We start from the raw sequence: 23492 nt of genomic DNA, 5'->3' as shown, positions 1-23492 counted from the left end.
ATTTACACATAAGCAAATAGATATACATTATTTTCCACCTCCTTTTGCACCAACACAAATGAACTATTCTACCTTACTTATTTTTACTTTATGATATATCTTGAAGAATTTTCCAGATTAGCATATATGAAATATCTCTGTTCTGTTTTTTAAAAAAATAAGGCTACCCTGTATTCCATTTTGTTCCTTAACTTATTCAACCTATTGATAGACATTTTCATTATTTCTAATCTCTTGCTAGTCCAGACAATGACGAAAATATGGTCTGAGAGTTTTTGTTTTTAAACCCATTTACTTCACCATTTATCTAAGATTCTGAGATGATCCATTTCACATGTGTGCAAGGATATTTGGAGGATAAAATTACCCCCAGTAGGTCAGGAGAAACAATAGTTACTGAGCACTTCACTATCTGCCTGCATGTGCAGCACAGGTAGGCATGCAGGAGAAAGACCCTCACCAAAGTCTCAATGAAAAAAGCTCCCTGCCCCTAAATGATTGGAGTTGAACAGGATAAGGTCTCAGATATTCTCCTGATAAGCCACTGAATCAGGAAGACTCGTTCCCCAAGACTTCCTCTGGCAAATAACTACTACTCAATAAATACTGTTTCCTTGATGGATTGTTTGACAGGCTGTCTACCAATTCCTCTAGTTTAAGTTCCATCCCATATCACACTGGACAGCCAGTTAAGCTGCATTCTTGGAACACAATGGCCAGGACTCCTGTGGAACCACACTCACTGAGTTATATCTTATGCCTTCAATTATATTGAGAGTCAGGATAAGAAAAGGTCTTAGAAAATTCACTACCATATTTGGAGTAAGAATGTTACCAAATGCATAGTAACATACTGAGGGTCTTGAATGCCTATCCCATTTAGATTTCTTTCAATAGATGGGGGGAGGAGAGTGATAGAATTGGAATTTGACAGCAAGGAGGAAATTACTATTACTAATAGTGGTATATAGCAAAGGTTGCAGGATGACAGGAAGAGAATAGAGGCCAGGAAATTACTTAGGCAACTGCAGTAATAGTGCAGGGATCACCTTGGATATTTTACAAATGAAGTCATTCAGTCAAGAGATGGGTTATATAGGTGAACTACATAGGTGAGCGTGGTTAAAAGGGGAAACTTTAGGTTGTATGTATTACTAGAGTAAAAATTAAAAGATAATACATAGGACTGCACGCACAACACAGTGAACCCTATTGTAGATGAAGGACTATCGTTAATAGTAAAGGAAAAAAAAAGGCTCTTTCATGAATTATAACACATTTATGATACTAATACAAGGTAATAATAATAGGATGGTATATGGGAAATATACACCTAATGGAAATAATGGACAAGAAATCTATTTTAGTAATCTTTCACCAATTGTAACAAAGGTAACTTCTGTTTTTAAAAATAGTACAATTATTTAAAAGTGCTATCATCAAATGTAACGAATGCTCCATACCAATGCAAGGTGTTGGTGGTGGGGTGGTATATGGGAATCCTGTATTTTGTGCATAATTGTTTTGTAACTCACTTCTCTAAACAAGAAGAAAGATGGGTTATAATATTGGCAAGGAAAATTATTCTTAAAGGTTGTGATCTTGGGCTTCTGAACTCTCTTTATATTAAGTGTTAAGTAATCTAGAGAAATTCTGGGCTTTCAAACTTAACGGCCACGATAGCTTGCAAATCTGATATACAAGCTTCCATCCAATAAGGATGTTTAATGTTTAATTTTAAGAAGGCAATGATCCCATTCATTTTCCAGAAAGGTACATTAGGACACAATTTGTTAGGAAACAATATGTGTAAAGCACTTTGAAATCCTTTGCAGAAAATACATGGTTGTTTTCATAGTTAATCTTTCCCAATAGCCAACACACTGTATTTCAAATACATAGTTAGCACAGGTAGATCAAGCTGAAAGAGTAAAAGCAGACCCTGCAGATATCAGGAACCAGTGTTTGAAATGTTATTTCAGAATTATATGGGCCATGTTGAAACTAATCACTTCGTTTTGTCTATAACCAGGTTTTTGAAAAATGTAAGTAAGGGATTCCACAGTGGCTATGGTAATAGTACAGGTCAATGCCTTACCAGTGTGAGAGGAAGATGAAAAAAGGTCAAGGGAAGTACCTGAAAATTACCAAGTAAGGTCATTCCAAACGAAGCCAGACACAGGGCCACCAATCCACTAATATTCAACCACGGGTTTAAAACCTTTGGTTTCAGTTGTATGAAGCGCAGAACAGCTACCACCAGAGCTGAGAATAAAACAAAATATGAAAATTTGAAAAATGTAAGTCACAGATCCAGACTATGGGGCAGAGTTTTAAAGCCACAATGTATAAAATTAAACTTTTCACCACAGGACATTTTAAATCTCCAAGTGACAATTTTTTAAAAGAAATTTTCTATGCTATGCTTATTATTATTTAAGTATTCTATTATACCAGCATGAGGGAGGCAGAGAGGAAGGGAAGCAGCAGTGCTTATGTTATTTGGGTAATGTAAGGATGACAGAACTGTTAATCGTGTTCTCAGGGTTCTCAAAAACCAGGTGAGCCCAGGACAGACTGGCTTAAGAGAGCACTGCAGAGGCTTGACACACGTAACAAGTATGACCGGGATAAAGACAGACCAAGGCACAGAAATCCACTGATCTGATCAGCCTTTAGCTTAGAACAGGGTTAGACCAGAAAGAATAGGAAAACGTGGGGAAGAAAACAGGGTTCCCACATCTAGACAAACCTGCTGGCCCTTAGGCCAAAACTCATTCCTGGGGAACGGAAGGAAGATAAAGGAAAGTGGACAAATCCCTTCATGTCTGATTTTACTCCTATTTCCCTTTGAATCCTCCAGTAGGTATTTGTGCCCAAGGACAAAGACACTTAATCCAAATTATAGCAGTAAGTATAATCAGCTTTTACAAAATCTGTACTTTAACACAGCAGACTTGAGGCTTTGGTACGTATTAAAAATCATAGCTATTATATTGAGAAAACTTAATTCTTCTAAATGATGTTAATTACTCATTTCAAAAGACTACCTTTCAAAGCAAATTATTAGCTGAGAATTTGAACAGATAATAAGGGAAGTTACTTAGTTTTCAAACCTGACTTCTAATATTAGCTTGGGGATGATCCAGACTGAAGCCGCTAACCTCAGAATCACCTTTTATTAATTGTTTAGTACAGAGGTATTTTCATATTTACTCAAAAAGCTGGGACAGTTAGTCTGTAAATAATGGAAAAGTACGTGCAATTAGTATAATTTACATGTAGATATAAGGAAATGCACTCACTACTTCCTAAGACAATTTATTTTTACATTTAGGTTCAGCAGGAAAGACAATTAGAATTTCAAGAATTACCCTATTTATAAAAGCAACTGAATAGGTAATTATTTGCTAAAGGTTTTACCTTAATTACAGGCCATTAGTAGTCATTAATATCTATAAATTTGCATTTCCCAAGTATTCTGAATTTCATGGTCTAGAGTTTCAAGCTCTGAAGCTAAGCTCACTGAGTATACTTTCAGTTCTAAGTACCTCCGATCAAAGAGAGGTATACAACTTAATTAATATTTGGATTTTGGAAACAAAATGGAAATAAAGCATAATTTATGAAATCTCTAATTTTTCAGCCCTGTTTTGTTATATTTCAGCTAATGGCTGCTATTAATCAGAAAATAAATTAATACTTGACAGGCAATAGTTTCTCAACCTAATGGTTTGAGGGACCTAGTTAGGAATTATAACAGATCAAAGGTCTGTTAATAATGACAATAACCATACTAAAGGATAAAAAAAGCAGCACAACTTCTTGTTAATTTTTAGGATGGGAATAGGAAGAGTAATTCAACATATAGTGAAGTCATCGTTAGATGAAGAAGCCATTAGATCGAGACCAGAAACTTCAACATAGGGTACGATGGGACACATTTGCTAAATAATTGTGTATGGTATTAGTCAGGGCATAATGACAAAACATGAAGAGAGCACATTTAATTTATTTTTTAAATTACTAATGAAAATTATTTCTCTGGGAACTTTCTGGCTGTCATTTAGTTTGGAGGGATAGGATCATGCTGGAACTTTGGCCTAAGCCATAAACCACTGATGAAGCAGAAACCAAAATGGCTCTTCATGTTGACCCACCCATTCAAAGAGTTTGTTCCACTCTGCCCAAGAGAAGTGAGTCAACAGTATTCTCTGCGCAATCCATTTCTCACCATAGATCATTTCCTGGGCCCTGCATTACTAGTCTTTCCATTTGTGATATGGATAACAAATCATTTTATCATGCACAGATGAAGAATTTAAGCAGGAAAAAGAAACATATTTGAAGGTTGTAATTCAATCCAACACTCCTAACTTCCATAATTGCGTTTCAAACACCACACTTTGTTCTTTTTGCCTATTAGCTCAGATAGGATCATTCTTTCCACTGAAAACAAATTTTAGTTACATTTTTAGGATGCAGAAAGAATAAAGATTCTGGCCTGCCTTATTTACTAAGTTGCTAAGACAAATACCATACAAAGTGTTGGCTTAACAACAGCATGTATTGGCTCACAGTTTCAGAGACGAGAAGGCTTACTATCTTCCCAAAGACTATGGTGCTCTGGTACTGGCTTGCTGGCAATCCTTGGGGTTCCTTGGCCTTCCCGTCACCTGGCCATATCTCTCCTTTCTCTTCCTGTTCTGCTGACATTTTGCTTCTGCTCTTCCATGTGGCTTTCTCTTCATACAGCCTCCAGAAGTAGGACTAAGGCCCAGCCTCATTCAGTTAGGCCTCATCTTAACTAAAAATACCACCGTTAAAAGATCCTATGTACAATGGGTTCACACCCACAGAGATAGATTTGGATTAAGAAAATGCTTTTTTCAGGGATACATAATTCAACTTGCTGCATGGCCTTTTAACCATTTTATTAACACCTAGGTTTAAATGGAGGCAGGTCTAGGTTATCTGTTATGAAGTCTGATTTCAAACAAGTAGTGATTTAATTATACTTTTCCTCAAAGAGACTTCTGAGCAGTAGGGCAATTCCGAAGTCATCTCTACATATACCAAACGGCTTTTACCATATTTATATTCTGATCAACAGAAATAATTACAGTTTCATGAAAAATTTTAGATTCTAACAATTTTAGCAAAGATTTTTAGATGCCGTTCTTTGGTATTCAGAACAGTCCTTTGCTTTGCAAGTGTTATTTATTAATGTATCTGTCTATTTTAAAAGAGTCCAAATATTAGAATAATTGCTCATTCCTGACTTTTTAAATTAAGCTTTTTCCTCTTGAGGCTGATTGGGTTTTTAAAGCTCAAAACGCAAAATAAAGTCTCTTCACTGCAGCTCTAAACTGTGTCTAGCCAAATTCTTTTTGTCTTGTTTAGTTTTACTGTTTATACATCAGTAATTCCTATTTATGACTGCAGGAGAACCCGACGGTCAATATGTTTTAGCTGAAGGACAGTCAATATATTTTGCTATTAGGTGACTGAAATCATTCAGCTAATAGCTTTATCCTTGCGACCTCCCCAGGGCAGGAAATAACATTTCTTTCACGAAATTTGTCTTAGGTCTTTTTTTCCCCAAGGGAAGGACTAGTGTGGATTCAGACCTAAGAGCATAACTGGTTCTGTAAGGAAAATAATTGAGCATTCAATCTTTGATTAGTCCATCAAAAAGATAAAAGATCTTTGCTAACTAATTTTAAAAAATGTTTCACCAACTCATTTGTAGATTGTAAATAGTATTCTATACAGCTGCCAAAACACAGTGGCTTATGCAGCCTGGGTTATTTCTTAAAGTCAGTTATAGGGTCTAAAGTAATAGGTTGAGGTACAAAAGGGATAGGCCTGGGGAGAAAAAGGCCTCCAAAGTTGAGAGCAAGAAAATAATTAGTAAATTGGTTTTTTTTTTTTTGAGGTACTGGCACTGGGGGTTGAACCCTGGACCTTGTATGTGGGAGGCCAGCACTCAACCACTGAGCCACACTGGCTCCCCTGAGTTGGCTCCCTCATCTGGTTGTTGTTTGTTTGTTTTTGCTCTTTGCTCGTTGTCTGCTCATTGTTGTTGTTTTCTTGGCTGCTCATGTTTTTGCTCGTTGTCAGCTGGTTGTTTGTTTTCTTTAGGAGGCACTGGGAACTGAACCCAGGACTTCCCATGTGGGAGGCAGGCACTCAACTGCTCAAGTCACAGCTGCTCCCAAACTGATTATTTTTAACTCCCAGAGTTGATAAACAACTCTTGTGTGGCTCCCATCAAACACTAGCAGTTTTGTGCTAAACAGATGGCTCTAAAAATCATGAAAGATAATAAAGAATAAACACTGGGTGTTGCAATACCTTACAGCAAGGACTTGTAAAACTTAATTGCTTCTTGGTGGAGCAGGGAAGGACTGGAGAATAAGACAATGATGAATATCATCTGGAAGACGGGGACTTGTTCACTGTTTTTGGAAATGCATTTATAACTAATTAATTATAAGGTTTGTAACTGGATAAATTGGTGAGCTGTACAAACTGGTACTTTTTAAGATTATACACTAAAGAATACTGGGAAAACGCAATTTGTCTTAAGAATATGAGAGAAACAATATGTGGCTTTCAACATGTTCACTGGTTTCTTTAAATCACAATGGAAGACAGACAGCTTGTGACAATAATTTTATAAGGGTGGGCTCCCGTGTGTTGTGATTAAATGAGGTAGTATTTGCAAAGCACTTCGCACCGTGCTTGGAATATGAGGTTACCCTTAATTACTGTTATTATTCACCCTCTGGGGATGATCATATGAGTAGGCACCAACAAGCAAGTCTATGTGGTGTGACTGCAGAGAGGCTGGAAAAGGTCCCTGACCCTGCAATTCAAGATTCGCTCCTGTGGCTCTGCGCTCTCCTAAATCCAGACATTTCCTTAGCGGTCATTTATGCCTTGGTATGAATATATTTATTGAATCTTTTCATAAGTGTAGTGTCTAGAGTAGAAAAAAAAAGGAGCAAGTATAAAAGACCGCCAGCAGCTCTGAGGCTGAAGAGAGTGAGAACAAAACTTTATGGAATGGGACCGGCCCTGATGACCTCAGGTGCAGCCGCTTTTTCAATATTTGTGACTATTTGGGATATGAAAATCCTGACTGCTAATATGCGAGAAGCGCTTCTTTAAAGACTGAGCATCCCCAGCCTCAGGGTGTATGTAACCTTCTGCGTAGTAGGAGTGTAGTAGTCCCTGCTTTCTAAAGGCTTTGCTGAGGGGAATGGGATCTGCCGTAGGGAAGCTGGGTAGGGCAAGGCTTTGGTCAAATTAAAGAATCCCAGGAACTGCAGAGAAATCCCCAGTGTGCTATGTTAGAGACACCGTGGGAAAGCCAAAAAGAATAGAGAGCATGGCCAGTTCCCACAACCACCAACTGACTCACAGGATCGTTGAAGCACGTACAGAACCGGGGAGGGCAGGATATTAAATGAGGGTCTTGGGCCCTGAAGAAATAGTGGGGATATTGGTATTGGGGTTGGATATGAGTACCAAAGATTTCTTTTCTGTTTTTTTTTGACACTAGTTCTCCACTGTCATATAGGCATAGTGTCACCCTAATGCTAATGCTGACCTTCAGATTTAAAGACGATACCTGCATACATAAATATTTATCACAGAGCACATTTTTTTCATCTTTGTCATAAATAAGGCATTCTTTTCAAAGCAAATTATTTCATTACATTACCTTCTCATGCAAGATTTTGTGGCACCTGAAATACATAATTTCATGTAGCAAAAGAAATAAAGTCAAGAATCAGCAGAAATGATAAAAGAAGGTAAAGGGAAAAGAAAAATGTAAGATAAATGGGGTGAATGTAAAAGGTTTATGAGGAAAACCACTTCTAAAACAAACAGCTTTGCTTTGCTTTTGATATGGGTTTGAGAGAATCTAAAATAAATAAATGTATCAAAGTACCTAAAGCATTCTTGAAGCTGTTCTTACCTAGAAATGCAGCCATGTTCATAACTTGACTAAACACACAGCTTGCAGGAGGGTCATCACCTGCAATACTTGAGAAATACGAAACATTTTACCATTACTACAACGCTCCCAACTTTTAATAAGATTCAACAGATCAGAAGAAAATTTTCAAGTTACCTTATATATGGTGCATGCTTCACACCAGGTTTCCTGGATAACAAAAAGCACAGAAGCTCAGATTAAAGGATGGTCATTTATGCACAGTTTAACCTCTCCAGTGGCAAAACTTTTGCCATGTTTATCGATGAACAGTGAATTACTGAGAGAAACTTTACCTTTCAGCTGAATTTAATGGGAAAATTTTGTCATCTTCCACAGCTATGAAGTATCTATCAAAAAAATAAATATAAAAGTTTATAAAACAAAAAAATTTTCAAAAAAAGAGTCATTTGTCTTAACCACAATAAATTCCATTATTATTTTTTCTAATTGAGAAAATGCTTTTACTAGAAAGCCTTTACCTGTGGATCACCTCCTACAATACGTGTGAGCAGGTCTGTGTGTGTCTGTGTGTGTGGTATGTATGGCAGGGAATGGGCAGGTGGAAGGTGAGCAAAGGTGGAGGAGCTGGGCCAAATCGGGCACAAAATGGGCAGCCTATGGAAGGAAACTGAGGCGGGAGGACAGTGGAGAGAGGAGGGAGTAGTACCGTATCCAGCCCAGGTCAGGAGGACTGGGAACCAAAAGGGATGGAGGGAGGAGAAGAGAGAAGAGGCCACTGAGGCAGAGACAAGGAGGAAAGGGTCTTGGAGGAGCCGCCCTGGAGACAAAAAAATGAAATAAATTAACGAGATCATGAACTGGATTTTGAATGGAATCCATAGCATGTTAGTGTCAAATTAGCAAATACTTGTGAATAATGGGTTCATGTGACCAGTTTATAGAATGTTCATTACTGGAAGAAAACCCAACCACAAAATACAGCCAGTATTGTTCACTACCTGCTTTGCAACATTTATCACTTACCCTTGTTATTTAATTTGGGTAGCAGAATAAAGGAAGAAAAATGGGGACTTTAGCAAGGTTCAATTAGTAAATATATTATTTTTAAAAGTATCTATAAACACATGACAGATATACTATACACTCTCAACACTCTACATTTTTTTCTGCATTGCACACGTATCCTTAAATAATTAAATTAAATTTAGAGACTACTTACACTATCCACAATCCAGCCGAAGTAAACAAGGTGAATACAAGAGGTAAAAACATCCATATGCTGCATTTCTTCCCATCCATGCCTACGCCACTGAAATAAAATGCCTATGTATTAATAACTATGGCAAAAATTTACCTCTTTGAAGACAGCAAGGAAGTTTAATGTAACTTAAAAATAGGGTACTTTATGAAACCGTATTTTATGACACTCATTCAAATCCATATTCTTTCTGCCACCTACACATGGGAAATCCCTTGAGCAGTTAACGCAGACGATGTAATCTTAAATATTACAGAGTTTTAGTTAAGGAATGATGGAGAATTCTTCATGAAGACATTTATTCTTATACCAAATTATCAGTATAAAGAAGGGAAAAAAAGCGTCTGGGTTCGGCTTTTCAGGTGAAAAGCTAGCTAGGTACCAATGGCTACTCCAGAATACGTTTAGTGCTATTATTAATAGCTATGGATTTATGGGGCTGGTATATGCATATGTCTACAGTCTGGCAGGTGAGAGAGTTAGAAACTAATGGCTATTAAATAAATTATATTGGCCAATGCAGGCAGAAATGACAAATGCTTTGGAAACTGGAACTTTTCTCATTACTGAGCAACTATCTCAGAAGACTCCAAAGATGAATGCTTTGGGAACCATTGTATTGTGTAGGAATTTACATGAGTTCTGACAAAACACTTCAGAAAAAAATACAGATTTCAGGCATTTGGGATGTCATATTTTAAAGCAAAAATACATGAATAAAAAAATTCCTCACAAAAATGAAGTGAAAACCAGAAGCACCAGAAGTATCTATGAAAAATGACTGGTATTGAACAGAAAAAAATAACTGATCATCACTTTACTTCCTATCTTTCACTCAAGCCATCAGACAAAATCTATTTGAGACACTGCATGCCAACATAACACTTCAGGCAAAACAACAACAACAACAACAACAACAACAAAACACCTGTTCTGAGAAAATCAAGTGTCCTAGTGGCCTCTACTGGCAACATGACAAACAGAAGGAAAATGTGATTAAATGGTACCTTAGGGAGATATTACTGCTCATTATTTTGGGTTTCAGCATTTACTGCAAGAAGTTCATTGATGCGTTTTGAACCAGCACCGCTACATTTTTGAGTACCTTCATGATATCTTCTTTCACTGCTTGAACTCTCTAGACATTACAAATGTTGAGACCAGGGAGAAATCATGACACTCCCTTAAGGCTGGTGGGCCAATCCCTTCTGCAACAGCATGGGAAGGTTTTAGTTCTCAGAACTGACCTACCTGATTAAGTAGCTCTTTCAGACCAGGAGAGAACTGGGCCCACCAATTTGTCTTTGAACAGCTGTATGTAAGTCTATGCGCCTACGTGGGCAGGGATGTTAAATACATTACAAAATCTAAGAGTAGAAAGACATTAGAGTCACATTCCATCAATCTAATTCAATCCGATCCAATTCACAATTATTGACATCCTGTTTGTGCCAGGTACTATTTCAGGTGGTGGAAATATTGAGGTGAGGTAAAAGGTGGCCCATGGCTATCCAGTTTATAAAGTGTGGAAGAATGACGAATATTTTATGTATACACAACATGGCTAGACTGTCAATTTATTTATTTAGGTCCAGAAATAATATGGGCTCATAATAAATGCTATAAATTAGGATAACAAAATGATTCCGTAACTAGCCAAGATGTAGAGGCAGTATAGAAAACATGATTTAGTATGTAAAATGAACTATTTTAGTTCGATTAGGGTGCTCCAACAGGATGAGTACAGCAGAGATGGTTACACTGAGAAATGACAGGAAACCTAGTTTCGAGCCTTACTTTGCCAATAACTAACTTTTGGGCTGGGATACTTACTTAAATCTGTAACACCATCTCGCTATGTGAAGATTGTTGAATTCAAAGAAAAGGAGAAGGATGTCAAAGACTGAGACCTCCCTAGTCCAGTGGGGGTGGGGGTAGAGAAGAGGTGTCACCCAAATCCAGTGTCTTAGTTTAGCTTTGCAGTAATAGAATGCTCCAACATACCCAGGATTAAGCCAAGGGGAACCCATACCTATTAATCATTTCTAAAACAGATTGGCGAATAAATCAAAATGCCAACTTATTAATGCACAGTGAGAAACACAACTTGCAAAGGAATATCAATATGGGAAATCAAAATTTGGAAACAGGGAAGTAGAGTAAAGAAATTTAACCAGATAGTCCAAGAATAATGACATTAAGCTACAGTCGATTTATGGATTAGTTTTTTTAAAAGAGAGGTAGTGTGGTAGAGTGGAAATAGTATGGCAAGGCACAGGATTGAAATTCAGCTCTGCCACTTACTAGCTATGTCATCTTTGGCAAACTACGTTATCTCTTAAGCTTTAGTTTAAACATGGAAATAACTTCTGTCTTGTAGGGTTGTACTGAGGAATGCTGAGGATAAAGGTTAAGCACCTTGCATATAACCTCAGTTCTGTAAGCAGCAGCTGTGCCAAGTCTAACTGCCAAGCAAATCAATACATGTGTAAGGACAAGTCAGCCTCTCTCTAGGACAGGGTTCAGGACAACTTTAGACTTTCTTTTCCTCTGGACTCCCACTTTTCTAGACTCCATACAGTCACCCTTCCTGATGGTAATAGTTTCAGGCTACAGATGGCTTGTCCCAAAATTACTTAGTTCATATCTTCTTAATCATATGCACAAATTTAAGGCTACCTTCCTGAGACTCAACTCTTAAGTTATCTTTCACTATGCACTGCTTTTCTTGTTTTGTTTTGGAAGCATCTTAAGTGGCTACTCTCCTAAATTGTTTTATTTTTATGACTTTAGCTCTCAAAGGGCTACCTTAAAACCAAATTCTGGGAAAACCATATTGCATCCCTTGCACATGATAGACAAAATTGCCCTTTCCTAATTCAAAGAGATGCCTTGGGAAGTGAAAAGAATAGTGGTCATGATATCCAAGTCTATGGATAGTTGTTACATTAGCTTCCACAGTAATTACTTTGGTGTTATCTCTCTCTCTCTCTTTTTTTTTGATAATTGCAGATTTGTATGCAGTTGTAAGAAATATTACAGATAGAACTCCCCAATGTAACATCATGCATAACCATAGCACAATATCAATAACCAGAAAATTGACAATGATACAATCCTTTGACCTTAAGTAGATTTCACCAGTTTTACGGTGTAGATTCGTATGGTCATCACAGTCAAGACACTGGAAGTTCCATTGACTCCACGAGCCCTCATGTTGCCCTTTTATAGTCATATTCACTTCCCTCTCCTGTGTTTCCCCTTCCCCACCCCTAAGTCCCTCGCAACCACTAATCTCTTCTCCATTTCTATAATTTTATAGTTTCAAAAATGTTATACAAATGGAATGTAATCTTTTAGGTTGCACTGTGAAACTTTTTGGCTTTGCTTTTTTCACTCAGACTAAATTCCTACAGATTGATCCAAAGTTTGTGTTCAATAGTCTGTTCCTTTATTGCTGGGTAGTAGTCTATGTCTGTGGGAGATGTACCACAGATTGTTTAAACACTCATCTGTTAGAAGATATTTTAGTTTCCTTGGCTGTTCATGCAAATACCATGAATTGAGTTGGATTAAGCAATGAGAATTTACTAGCTCATAGTTTTGAAGCTAAAAGAAAGTCAAATCAAGGCATCATCAAGGCGATGCTTTCTTCCCAAAGACTGTGTGTTCTGGGGCTGGCTGCCAGTGATCGTTGGTGCTTAGCTTGTCACAGGACAAGGCACGTGGCAGCATCTCCTGATCTCGCCCTTCTCTTTCTGGTTCCATTGATGTTGTTTCTGGCTGCTCCCTCTGTGGCTTTCTCTCTTCTGTCTGAGTTTCACTGTTCTCATAAAGGACTCCAGTAATAGGATTAAGGTCCATCCTGAATGAGATGTACTATGCCTTAACTGAAGTAACCGCATCAAAAGATCCTACTCACACAAAGGTTCACATCTACACAAATGGATTAAACTTAAGAACATGTTTTTTTCTGGAGCATATATAGCTCTAAACCACCACAGAGGACATCTTGGTTATTTCAAGTTTTTGGCTATTGTGAATAAAGTTGTTATGAATATTCATGTATGATTTTTTGGTTTTGTTTTTTTTTAAGAGGTACTGGGGATTGAACCCTGGATCTCATACGTGGGAAGCAGGCACACAACCACTTGAGCTACATCTACTCCCCTATATGGTTGTGGTTTTTTTTTTATTATATTTTATCAAGATCCATTTCCATTTCTATGGAATAAATGTCCCAGATTGCAATTGCTGGGCCTTATGGTAGTTTTGTGTTTATTTTTAAGAAATTGTCAAACTGTTTTCCAGAGTAGCTGTACCATTTTGTATTCCCACCAGAAGTGTACAATAAATAGAGTTTCTTCATATCCTTGCCAGCCAGCTTTTTGCTGTTATCACTACTTTTTATTTCAGCTATTCTGATAGGTGTAAGGATATCCCATTGTGGTTCTATTTGGCATTTCCACGACAGATAGGGATGTTAAACATCTTCTCATATACTTTATTTGCCATCTGTATATCCTCTTCACTGAAATGTCTGTTCATGTCTGTGACAGTTTGGAATTATTTATGAATCCCCAAAAGAGAACGATTATGTTTGTAAACTCTTCTGGGTGTGATACCTTTTGATTATATTGGATTCAGTTGAGGGGCCCTTGATTAAATTACCTGTTAATATTAGGGCTTTGATTCAACCACATCAGTAAGGCATGACTTAGGTTGAGTCCCCAGGCTCTTGGTGGACCAATATAAACAGACACTCACTCAAGAAGATACATGGGAAGAGAGAGAGCTCTGTCACTTTTGATCATGGGGCCCCAGGGAGCAATAAGCCATTCACTGATAGTTTGCAGCTGACCTTGGGAAGAGAAAAGAACAGCTGAGAAGGCCCGAAAAGAAATGAGCCCTATGCCAGGAGAGAAAGGAAGCCCTGAGAGACAAGCCCTAAGCCAGCCTGAAGCTGAGAGAGAGGGAGGCCAGAGGGGAAGGCTGAACCCTCGCAGAGATCAGTGATCATCTTGCTTCAACACATGGCAACTGACTTTGGTGAGAAAGCAACCTTGAGTTGAACTCTTTAGGGCATTATAACTGTAAGCTTTTACCCCAAATAAATATCCTTCATAAAAACCAACAGATTTCTGGTACGTTGAATTGGCACCCCTTTGGCAGACTAATACAATATCTTTTGCCCAACTGGATTGTTTCTCTACTGTTAAGAGTTTTAAAAAAATGGGCGTGGTTGCCAAGCTGTGCATATGAGTCAACATATTAGCTCCACTACCCACCACTGTGCCTGCTGTCCACCATCATGCCCACTGCAAGGCCACTGTGGCAGTTTTTTTCTTCACAGATTGGGAAATACAGGGCATGGATGGACGGAAGCCTTTGCAGGTATCAGAAGTTCACATATCAGATATACCTACCTGCATGTGCTGGTTATGTTGGTTACATTAAATATTAAATATGCCATCTTGGTTTGATGTTATTGGACTTTTGCCCAATTCACAGGAGGAGGAACCTGGAATCAAGCAGGGAGCAGAAAACATCAAAACTTTGATAGACCAAGAGGTGAAGAATGGAATTCCTTCTAACAGGATTATTTTGGGAGGATTTTCTCAGGGAGGAGTTTTATCTTTATATACTGCTCTTACCACACAGCAGAAACTGGCAGGTGTTGTTACAGTCAGCTGCTGGCCTCCACTTCGGGATTCAATTCCACATGGTCTTTTCAGTGGTGCTAATAAAAATATTTCTGTTCTCTAGTGCAGGGGTTCTTAACGTTTTCATTCCACAGACCCCTTTGCCAGTCAGGTGAAATGAATACTACTGTAATTTATTTATTGCATACATTCATAAGTGAAGGAAACGCTAGATTTCAGTAAAAGGTCAGAGAAAATAAAGTTAATATGCTGATTTTTTTTCAATTCAAGCTCACAGATTCCCTGAAATCTTTCCATGGGCCCTTCGGGGGTCTGTGGGCCCTTGGTTAAGAACCGCTGTTCTAGTGCCATGGACATTACGACCCTTTAGTTCCCCTAATGTTTGGCTCTCTTATTGCTGAAAGGCTAACAGTACTGGTAAATCCAGCCAATGTAATCTTCAAAACCTGTGAAGGCATTCACCAGGAAATGATGGCTATCTCACAATTCATTGATAAAGTCCTACCATCAGTTGATTGACATCAGTGAGAGGCCTTGTGTAGAAGTACACCTGAATCATTGCAGTAAGAGTAGAAACCTTTAAACTTCTTCTTTGCACTGGTAGACTATTTTGCAAGTACATACAAATGACACAGACTAAATAATGTCTCCTCATGGGAAATGTATGTTCTTTTAAGTTTCTATATGTGTCTTTGTATAATATGATCCCAGAGTATACTATTTAAACCAGGTGAAGCAGCTGGCTTCTTTATCTCAAATGTAATTCAGAAAAATAATAAAATACTGCAGTCAGAATTTTTTTACATTATTTGGAAATTTTTTGTGTGCTTAATGAAAATTGATTCAGGTATACATGAGCAATTAAGATATAAATGATTATCATTTATATCAAAGTGTATTGTGACTTAAACTATTGATTTACCCCAAAATTGCCTAGTCACCACACAGTGGCCATATTTTTATATATGTGTTCATATATACATAATAATTATAATACAAAATAGGAATAAGATGGTATCATTTCTAATAATAGGAATACACTTTTAAGTATTAGTGGAAGAGTAATATTACTGCTCCCCTCAATTAATAATCCTTTTATTTTGGGGACAATTTTTTTTTTTCACCTATCATTTCCATTTAATATTCTTTTCTCCTCTCTTGAAAAGATGTGTTATTTCTTTATTATCCTTCATAGGAGGGCAAATATTGCTTCCCTGCATAGACATCTGGTGTTAATAAATGTAGTAACTTGACATTCTGAATCTCAGATATATGGTATTTATGATTTATGATGTATTTATACTTATAATGAAATCAGACATCACTTAAAACTTATGTACTACTTACTTCTTTAACTGTACCTTAGTCCAAATTTAGACTTATTCAGTTATTAGACTCTTTCGTTCAGGTAACAGGAATAATTCTGTACTTTTAGTTTTCTATAATCAACTGGAAGAATAATTAGATCAGACTCTAGTATGTTCTGAAATACTTAAGACTTGATCTTAGAAATTATAACTTCTAAGATGATTTGATGTAAGATGATTATCCTTGGAACAGAGTTTACTTATGTGTGAATCTAAGTAGATTCATCAGAAAATTATGCTTTAGTCAAATGATTTTTAACTAGTTTTTGTGCAAAACATGAAAATAGCAATCTTGTTATTTTATACAGTCAAAATTTTCAGATTACTGAGTAAAAATTCTTTGAAAATAAATTTCTGGGTTATAAAAGTTTGTCAGAACTCGATATATAAGGTATAATTACCACATGGTTTAATATTTAATTGAAATGTGTGCTTGGTATTTTTGAACTGTAAGTTTTTTTGCTGTATTCTACCTGTTCAAAACAATGGTGGTGTTGCACCTTTATAAATGGGTGTTAATTGATAATGAAATAATTTTGCAGTATACAATACAGATTGTTAGTAATTAAGCCATATGTTTATGTCTGGATTTAAAAATTTTAAACAATCATTTACAAATGCATTGTCCTTTACTTTGAGGAATATAAACAGTTATATTCAGTTACACAAATCAGGAATATCTTATTTATAGTAAGATATCTTCTTCTGTTGAAAAGTTTTGCTAGTATGGGAAAATGTAAATCTTTTTCACAGTTTCTATCAATGTGAAATAAAATTTAATTCTGAAAAAAAGTAAAAAATGATTTTTGATTCTAGATACTAGTCCTTTGATAAGTGGTTTGCAAATATTTTCTCCTCGTTTGTAGCTTGCCACTTCATCCTCTTAATAGGGTCTTGTGCAGAACAAAAGTTTCTGATTTTTATGAGATCCAATTCATCCAATTTTCCATCTACGTATTGTGATTTTTGGTGTCAAACTCTTTTCTTAGCCTTAGACCCTGAAGATTCTCCTTTATATTTTTTCTAAAAGATTTATAGCTTTAGATTTTACATTTAAATCTGTGAGCCAGTTATGTCTTTTTATTTTTTATTTTTTTTAAAGATTTATTTATTTATTTAATTCCCCTCCCTCCCTCGGTTGTCTGTTCTCTGTGTCTATTTGCTGCGTCTTGTTTCTTTGCCGGCTTCTGTTGTCTGCCCGCTTCTGTTGTCATCAGCCGCTCCGGAAGTGTGGGTGGCGCCATTCCTGGACAGGCTGCACTTTCTTTCGCGCTGGGCGGATCTCCTTACGGGGCGCACTCCTTGCGCGTGGGGCTCCCCTACGTGGGGATACCCCGCGTGACACGGCACTCCTTGCGCGCATCAGCACTGCACATGGGCCAGCTCCACACGGGTCAAGGAGGCCCGGGGTTTGAACCGCGGACCTCCCATGTGGTAGACGGAAGCCCTAACGCTGGGCCAAGTCCCTTTCCCGTTATGTTTTTTTAAATGATAGGTCTGCACTGTCTTATCAAATGCAGTTAGTCTTGGATGATCTATAAATCATTTTGACAAGGATCAGGAAATACATGATGATCTAAGTCAGAATTCTGAAGTAGTAAAGGAAGGTTCTTATGATGAAGAACATACATTTTAGCCATAATATATTCTATCACTTTAGGTGCTTTTGGCAACAGACTAGTATGAGCTTAAGAACAGGAGAGTAACGAGGTATATGTGTGTGTACATGTGTGCATACATGCGCACGTGTGTGTGGGTGGGTATAGATGGGGGAAAACACCGTTATTCACTCCACTTCCTTATTCATCTTTGATCACGGAGACCAGGAGATCAAAGTGTAAATCTCTTTCACGAGCAGTTCCTGGTTTTGTTAACCTACCAATGTCCCATCGACATATTTTGGGCCTTTTCTTCTTTCTCCCCTCTTCGTAGAATTATGTTAACTAAGGAGAACTCTATTTCCTTGCCCCCCCAAAGAGTCTCCTTGTCCTTCATTAGCCCATACTTAGCCTAGAATGTGACCAAAGAACCTGCAGTAGAAAAACATTACTGACATGCTTTCAGCTTTCTGTGCTGGAGGAGGATTCTTGGAGGTGACAGGAGAGAAAGGCTTGGTTTAGTTTGGTTATACAGGAATTGCTCTGAGCTGTTCTGGCTTGACAAGTGCAGATACCTTTGTAAAGAACAAATGAATAGATCTATTCAATTAACTCTCTTCACTTTGCCTCAGTGTTGTCTGTGAATTAAAAGTTAAAGTTGGGAGATGGTTCTCTTTCTTCCATCCTTTTAGACACCATTAAAATAAACCAGTCCATTGCTTCCAGGAGCATCAGAAAGTTTCACCACACTTTACTTATATTTCCTAGCAAGGCCAAGTTCCACTTTCTGGATCAAAAAGGTTTCCCTGAGATAAATCAGTAAGGTACCTATCAGCTAGGAGAATATGTTTTTCTTGCCTCTTTAAGGAAAGAAAAGAAAGAATACATCACACTCCTTAGATAGTTTCATATTTGCATTCTGAATTATTCTTTTATAATTCAGTATAATACTCTTTGGATATTGGTTAATCTTCAAATAATATCTCAAGTAAAAGCCTTAAGATAATTAATTGTTCATATGTCTAAATGGCAAACTATTATCTGGCACAATGTCACCTAATGAGAATCTGACAAAAGGAGGAAAAGAATCTGAATTGCATAAACCTTCTTGAAAGGGTTCTGGCATTTAGATTTGGTTTGGAAGACTGTTGTCCAAATAGTATCATTTATCAAAATGATTTGCAAAGCTGTTATCCAGATGGGCAAATCTTCCTGGAGAACCAATACTGTTCACTCTCTGTACATTTCTATCCCATGTTCTCTTCTTTCAACAAATGTCATTCCCATAGTTTCAGTGATATTCACTCTCTTTTCCCAATCTGTGTTATGAGCGAATCTGCCTAGTGGGTACACTTCAACGTTTTGCCAAAAAAGTTAAGATAACGCTTTCTGGGCAAGAAGGGATTTGCTTATTAAGAATTAGAAGAACTTTCCACTACCTGAGGTAATGGAAAGAGGCAACTGGAGTTCACGGTCCCTGGAACCAGACTACCAAGGCCTCAGAATCCCAGCTCTGATAGTTTTTATTTGTGTGGCCCTGGGTAAGTCCCCTCTGTGCTTTGGTTTCTTCATCAGTAAAGTGAACATAATGAATGTACCTCGCTCACAGAACTTCTATTTTTAAAATTTTTTTATGAGGATTGGAAACAGATTTAAAGTACTCAGGTGTTAAACACATAGCAAGCCTTCATGTTAGCCTGATGTTAACTATACTCCATCGAAAGTGCTGTTCGGGGGCTTTAGTTATCTACTTTTAGTGTTTGTAAATTATCAGGAAATGAGCTTCCTGCTACAGTAATTTTTCATTCTTTTCTCAGGGCCAGCTGGAATGGAGCAGGAAAAATTATAAGTCACCCCACTTATGACCACGACTGTCACAGTGTCTATGAAATAAGACTATCCTTGATTTTTTGTTAACTTTCTGGAAATCAAGGTTTTTTTTCACGTGCGTCATAGGCAAATGTGAAGGGCTTGAATTATGTTGTAATTCATCAGCAATTGTAGGTGGTAATGACAAGGATTATTTGTTTTGTTTTGTTTTTTTCCTAAAACATTTACAGACTGTCAGATATAAATCAGCATGGGGAGATATACAATAAAACTAACAAAAAAGATATACTAATTATGCTGACAGTTAAAATTTTGTTTCCATAGACTCTTAAGTTTTGGAAAGCAAGATATTCTGCATGACCTGCTGTCAACTTTAAATATGTGACTGCTGTTAATCAAACAGATACAAATAATATTACTCAATCTTTAAGGTCAATTTCCTCAGAAAATAAATTTCATGAGCACCAGCAAGAAACAGTATATTAATTGGTAAAGGATTTCTGTAAAATATCACCAATCCCCAAGAGAACAAGATGATTTCTAAATAGAAGTAGTGGGGAAACGGACTTTGGCCCAGTGGTTAGGGCGTCCGTCTACCACATGGGAGGTCTGTGGTTCAAGCCCCGGGCCTCCTTGACCTGTGTGGAGCTGGCCCATGTGCAGTGCTGATGCGCGCAAGGAGTGCCGTGCCACACAAGGGTGTCCCCCGCGTAGGGGAGCCCCACGCGCAAGGAGTGCGCCCATAAGGAGAGCCGCCCAGCGCGAAGGAGGGAGCAGCCTGCCGAGGAATGGCGCCGCCCACACTTCCCGTGCCGCTGACGACAACAGAAGCGGACAAAAGAAAACAAGACGCAGCAAAAAGACACAGAAAACAGGCAACCAGGGGAGGGGAGGGGAATTAAATAAATAAAAATAAATCTTTAAAAAATAAATAAATAAATAAATAAATAGAACTAGTGGTGATTGTTTTTTCTTCAATGCCCTTTCTCTCTTTTTTTTAAGGTACCGAGGGCCAGGGATTGAACCCAGGACCTTATGTGCGAGAAGCCAGTGCTCAACCACTGAGCCACATCTGCCCCTCTCTAATGCTCCCTTGATTTCTAAAAGCAATTGCTTTCATTCAATTGAAAGATGGCTATAAGGATGCTTTCATGCTAGTGGCCCAAAAGATCCTTTTTCTCAGAATTAGAGGGAACATACTGTTCCTACACTATTCACAGAATAATCCCTAAAGGAAATTCCTTCTAACAGTACTTCAATTCAACATTATCTCCTTATAGAGTCTATGACAAGATCCTCCTTAGAGTATACTTGTATCTTTAATAATAAACAACAATGTTGCCCATATGTGACAGATATAATTGCCAACTCAACAGTTATTTCTCACCTTTTCTCAGCTAATAGAACTCTTTTTTTTAAAAAAAAGATTTATTTATTTATTTTTCTCCCCGCCCCCCCACCCTGGTTGTCTGTTCTCTGTGTCTATTTGCTGTGTCTTCTTCTTTGTCCGCTTCTGTTGTTGTCAGCAGCATGGGAATCTGTTTCTTTTTGTTGCGTCATCTTGTTGCGTCAGCTCTCCGTGTGTGTGTCGCCATTCCTGGGCAGGCTGAACTTTCTTTCACGCTGGGTGGCTCTCCTTACGGGGCGCACTCCTTGAGCGTGGGGCTCCCCTACGCGGGGACACCCCTGCGTGGCAGGGCACTCCTTGTGCGCATCAGCACTGCGCATGGGCCAGCTGCACACAGGTCAAGGAGGCCCGGGGTTTGAACCGTGGACCTCCCATGTGGTAGACGGACGCCCTAACCACTGGGCCAAGTTCGCTTCCCTAGAACTCTTAATTTTCCTCAGGACTCAAGTGTTCAGCCCAAGAGTATGAATCATGATCAGTCTAAGTCAGTTGGAGTGACTGTGTTTTCCTTTGACAAGCACCTTTCCAGACTCTTGTGCATCAGAATGATGAGATGCAATGGGAAATCTACTGTATAGCAAATGGGAAGAGCTTGCTTCCCCAATTTGGAAAGCCCTTTTTCCACCCACCATATGATTGATGCCTAGTGCTATGGCAGCCATCATGTAACTATGACACAACAAACACAAGAACCCAAAGCCAAAGCCAATATACTGAAGATGGCAGAGTAGAAGAGGGAAAACACTGAGTTCTTGATAATGCCCAACAAGACTGCACCAATCCCCTAAAACTATAATCCCCCAAACTTCAAGGAATATGAAACAAGTCTCTATTGCTTTATTACTGTAGGTTAGTATAGCACCAAAACTCATTCTCTCTTCTTCCATTATAACTGGGAAAATGGCAGTTCAGCTTCACGATAATTACTAGCCTCCCCTGCAAGTAGGTATGGCCCTGGCAATAAGTTCTTTTTAATGGAATGTGAGTGGAAAGGTCTTATGACAATGATATCGTGTTATATAGAAAAAGGTCTCATTTTTTAGAGGAGCATACTGAAGTATTAAGTAATCAATTGTCATAATGCTTAAAACTTTACTTAAAAAGATGAAGTAAATACATCAAAATGTTATTAATTTGGTAAGGGATAAATGGGTATTCGTTATACCATTATTTATGTTTTCCCGTATTTTTGAACTTTTTAATAACAAAAAGTAAAAACAAAACTAAACAGAAAGACTAAAAGAATTAGATGGTAGATTGCCAGAAAATAGGTATACCAGGCTGGAAAGGTGAAGACTCTGCTATGCTGTGACAAAGCTTTTATTGAAACTGTCACCTGACATAATTGAGCCTATAAACATAGGAAAAGTGATTGAAAAGAGCCTGTATATTAATATGCATTGTTTGCTCCTTGATGTTTTGCCTCACTTTTACAAGAGTAAAAGACTGATATGCAAACAGAAATGCAAAGGAAGAGAAAAGGTTCAGAAATGCAGGGCCTTGAATGCTTACAAAACCCAATGGCTTTTGTACCTTGAACAGCAAGAGGTGAACAATGAAAAGGAAGATGTTACTTTCCTGCCCAAGTCTGTTGTTTCAGAGGCCTCAATACATACGTCATTAAAATGAGACAGGGGGTTATGGAAGGCAAAGAAGCAAGGAAATAAAGCAGACTTACGATTCATGTCTAGAAGGACCTTTGGGTGTGATTATAGGCATGTGAACTGGTGGAAGTTACTAGATCAAAAGCCAGCTAAGGGAAGGAATTAGATTCCCCAAGGAACCAAAGCTAAGCCAACAAAACCTTTTGGCTGCTACACCCTCAGACCCCCAAATTTGTTCCAGCAGAGAGTAGCTGCAAAAGCTGTACAGCCACCAAGGAGGGCATATCCCTGATATCCACTTCAGAGTTGGCCAAGGAGGAAAGTGAACAGGAAGAGCCCTCCTCCCCTGAGGGCAAGGCTAAGGGACACAAAGACCCAAGGCCAAGGGGTTGCTCCTGAAGGGCAGAGCCAAGGTCTAATGAGGGAAATTCCTCCTCTGCCAGGGCAGGGGGACTTCCCATTGCTGCCACAGGATTCCAGCCTTGCTACACACCAGTGGCTGCTTGTGCATTTCTTTCTCCCCTTTTTTGAATGGAAGTTTTCATCATGGTGTTTCTCCCTGTTCCAACATTGTATGTTGACTGTTGGAACCAGCGTAGAGGGGGAAATAATTTGTCTTATAGTTCATAGGTTGCCAGATCATGAGAAACCACATTTGAACTTGATGGAAATGACTGCATACTGTGAGGCTGTGGACTTCGAGGTGGTATTTACTGAGGGGGATTTTGAAAATCCGTCTCTTCCACTATGTTAGAATAATAATTAGGCATACGGCCATTTGGCTACACTATA

The 23492-nt window shown here is 38.2% G+C and overlaps 1 protein-coding gene and 1 pseudogene across 5 annotated transcripts in view; one reads left to right on the top strand and one right to left on the bottom strand.

Moving 5' to 3' along the window:
• Positions 1-23492, bottom strand: part of TMEM150C (transmembrane protein 150C) — a 69429-nt gene that overhangs the window by 6769 nt on the left and 39168 nt on the right. For 4 of the 5 annotated variants that reach the window (XM_071215837.1, XM_004472646.4, XM_071215833.1 and 1 more), the window contains 5 exons: positions 9192-9281; positions 8305-8358; positions 8147-8179; positions 7991-8058; positions 2138-2265 (listed from right to left, as the gene is read on the bottom strand). In XM_071215837.1, coding sequence (XP_071071938.1) covers positions 2138-2265; positions 7991-8058; positions 8147-8179; positions 8305-8358; positions 9192-9271 — 363 coding nt within the window. In that variant the 5' untranslated portion in view covers positions 9272-9281. Of the gene's footprint in view, positions 1-2137; positions 2266-7990; positions 8059-8146; positions 8180-8304; positions 8359-9191; positions 9282-10481; positions 10598-14656; positions 14752-23492 lie in introns of all 5 variants that reach the window. The other variant, XM_071215830.1, reaches the window with a different exon arrangement.
• On the top strand, positions 13466-15443 carry LOC101420775 (acyl-protein thioesterase 1 pseudogene; annotated as a pseudogene).

Source organism: Dasypus novemcinctus, chromosome 1, assembly GCF_030445035.2.
Source record: "Dasypus novemcinctus isolate mDasNov1 chromosome 1, mDasNov1.1.hap2, whole genome shotgun sequence".
Taxonomy (NCBI): domain Eukaryota; kingdom Metazoa; phylum Chordata; class Mammalia; order Cingulata; family Dasypodidae; genus Dasypus; species Dasypus novemcinctus.
This window is presented reverse-complemented; position numbering and strand designations above follow the sequence as displayed.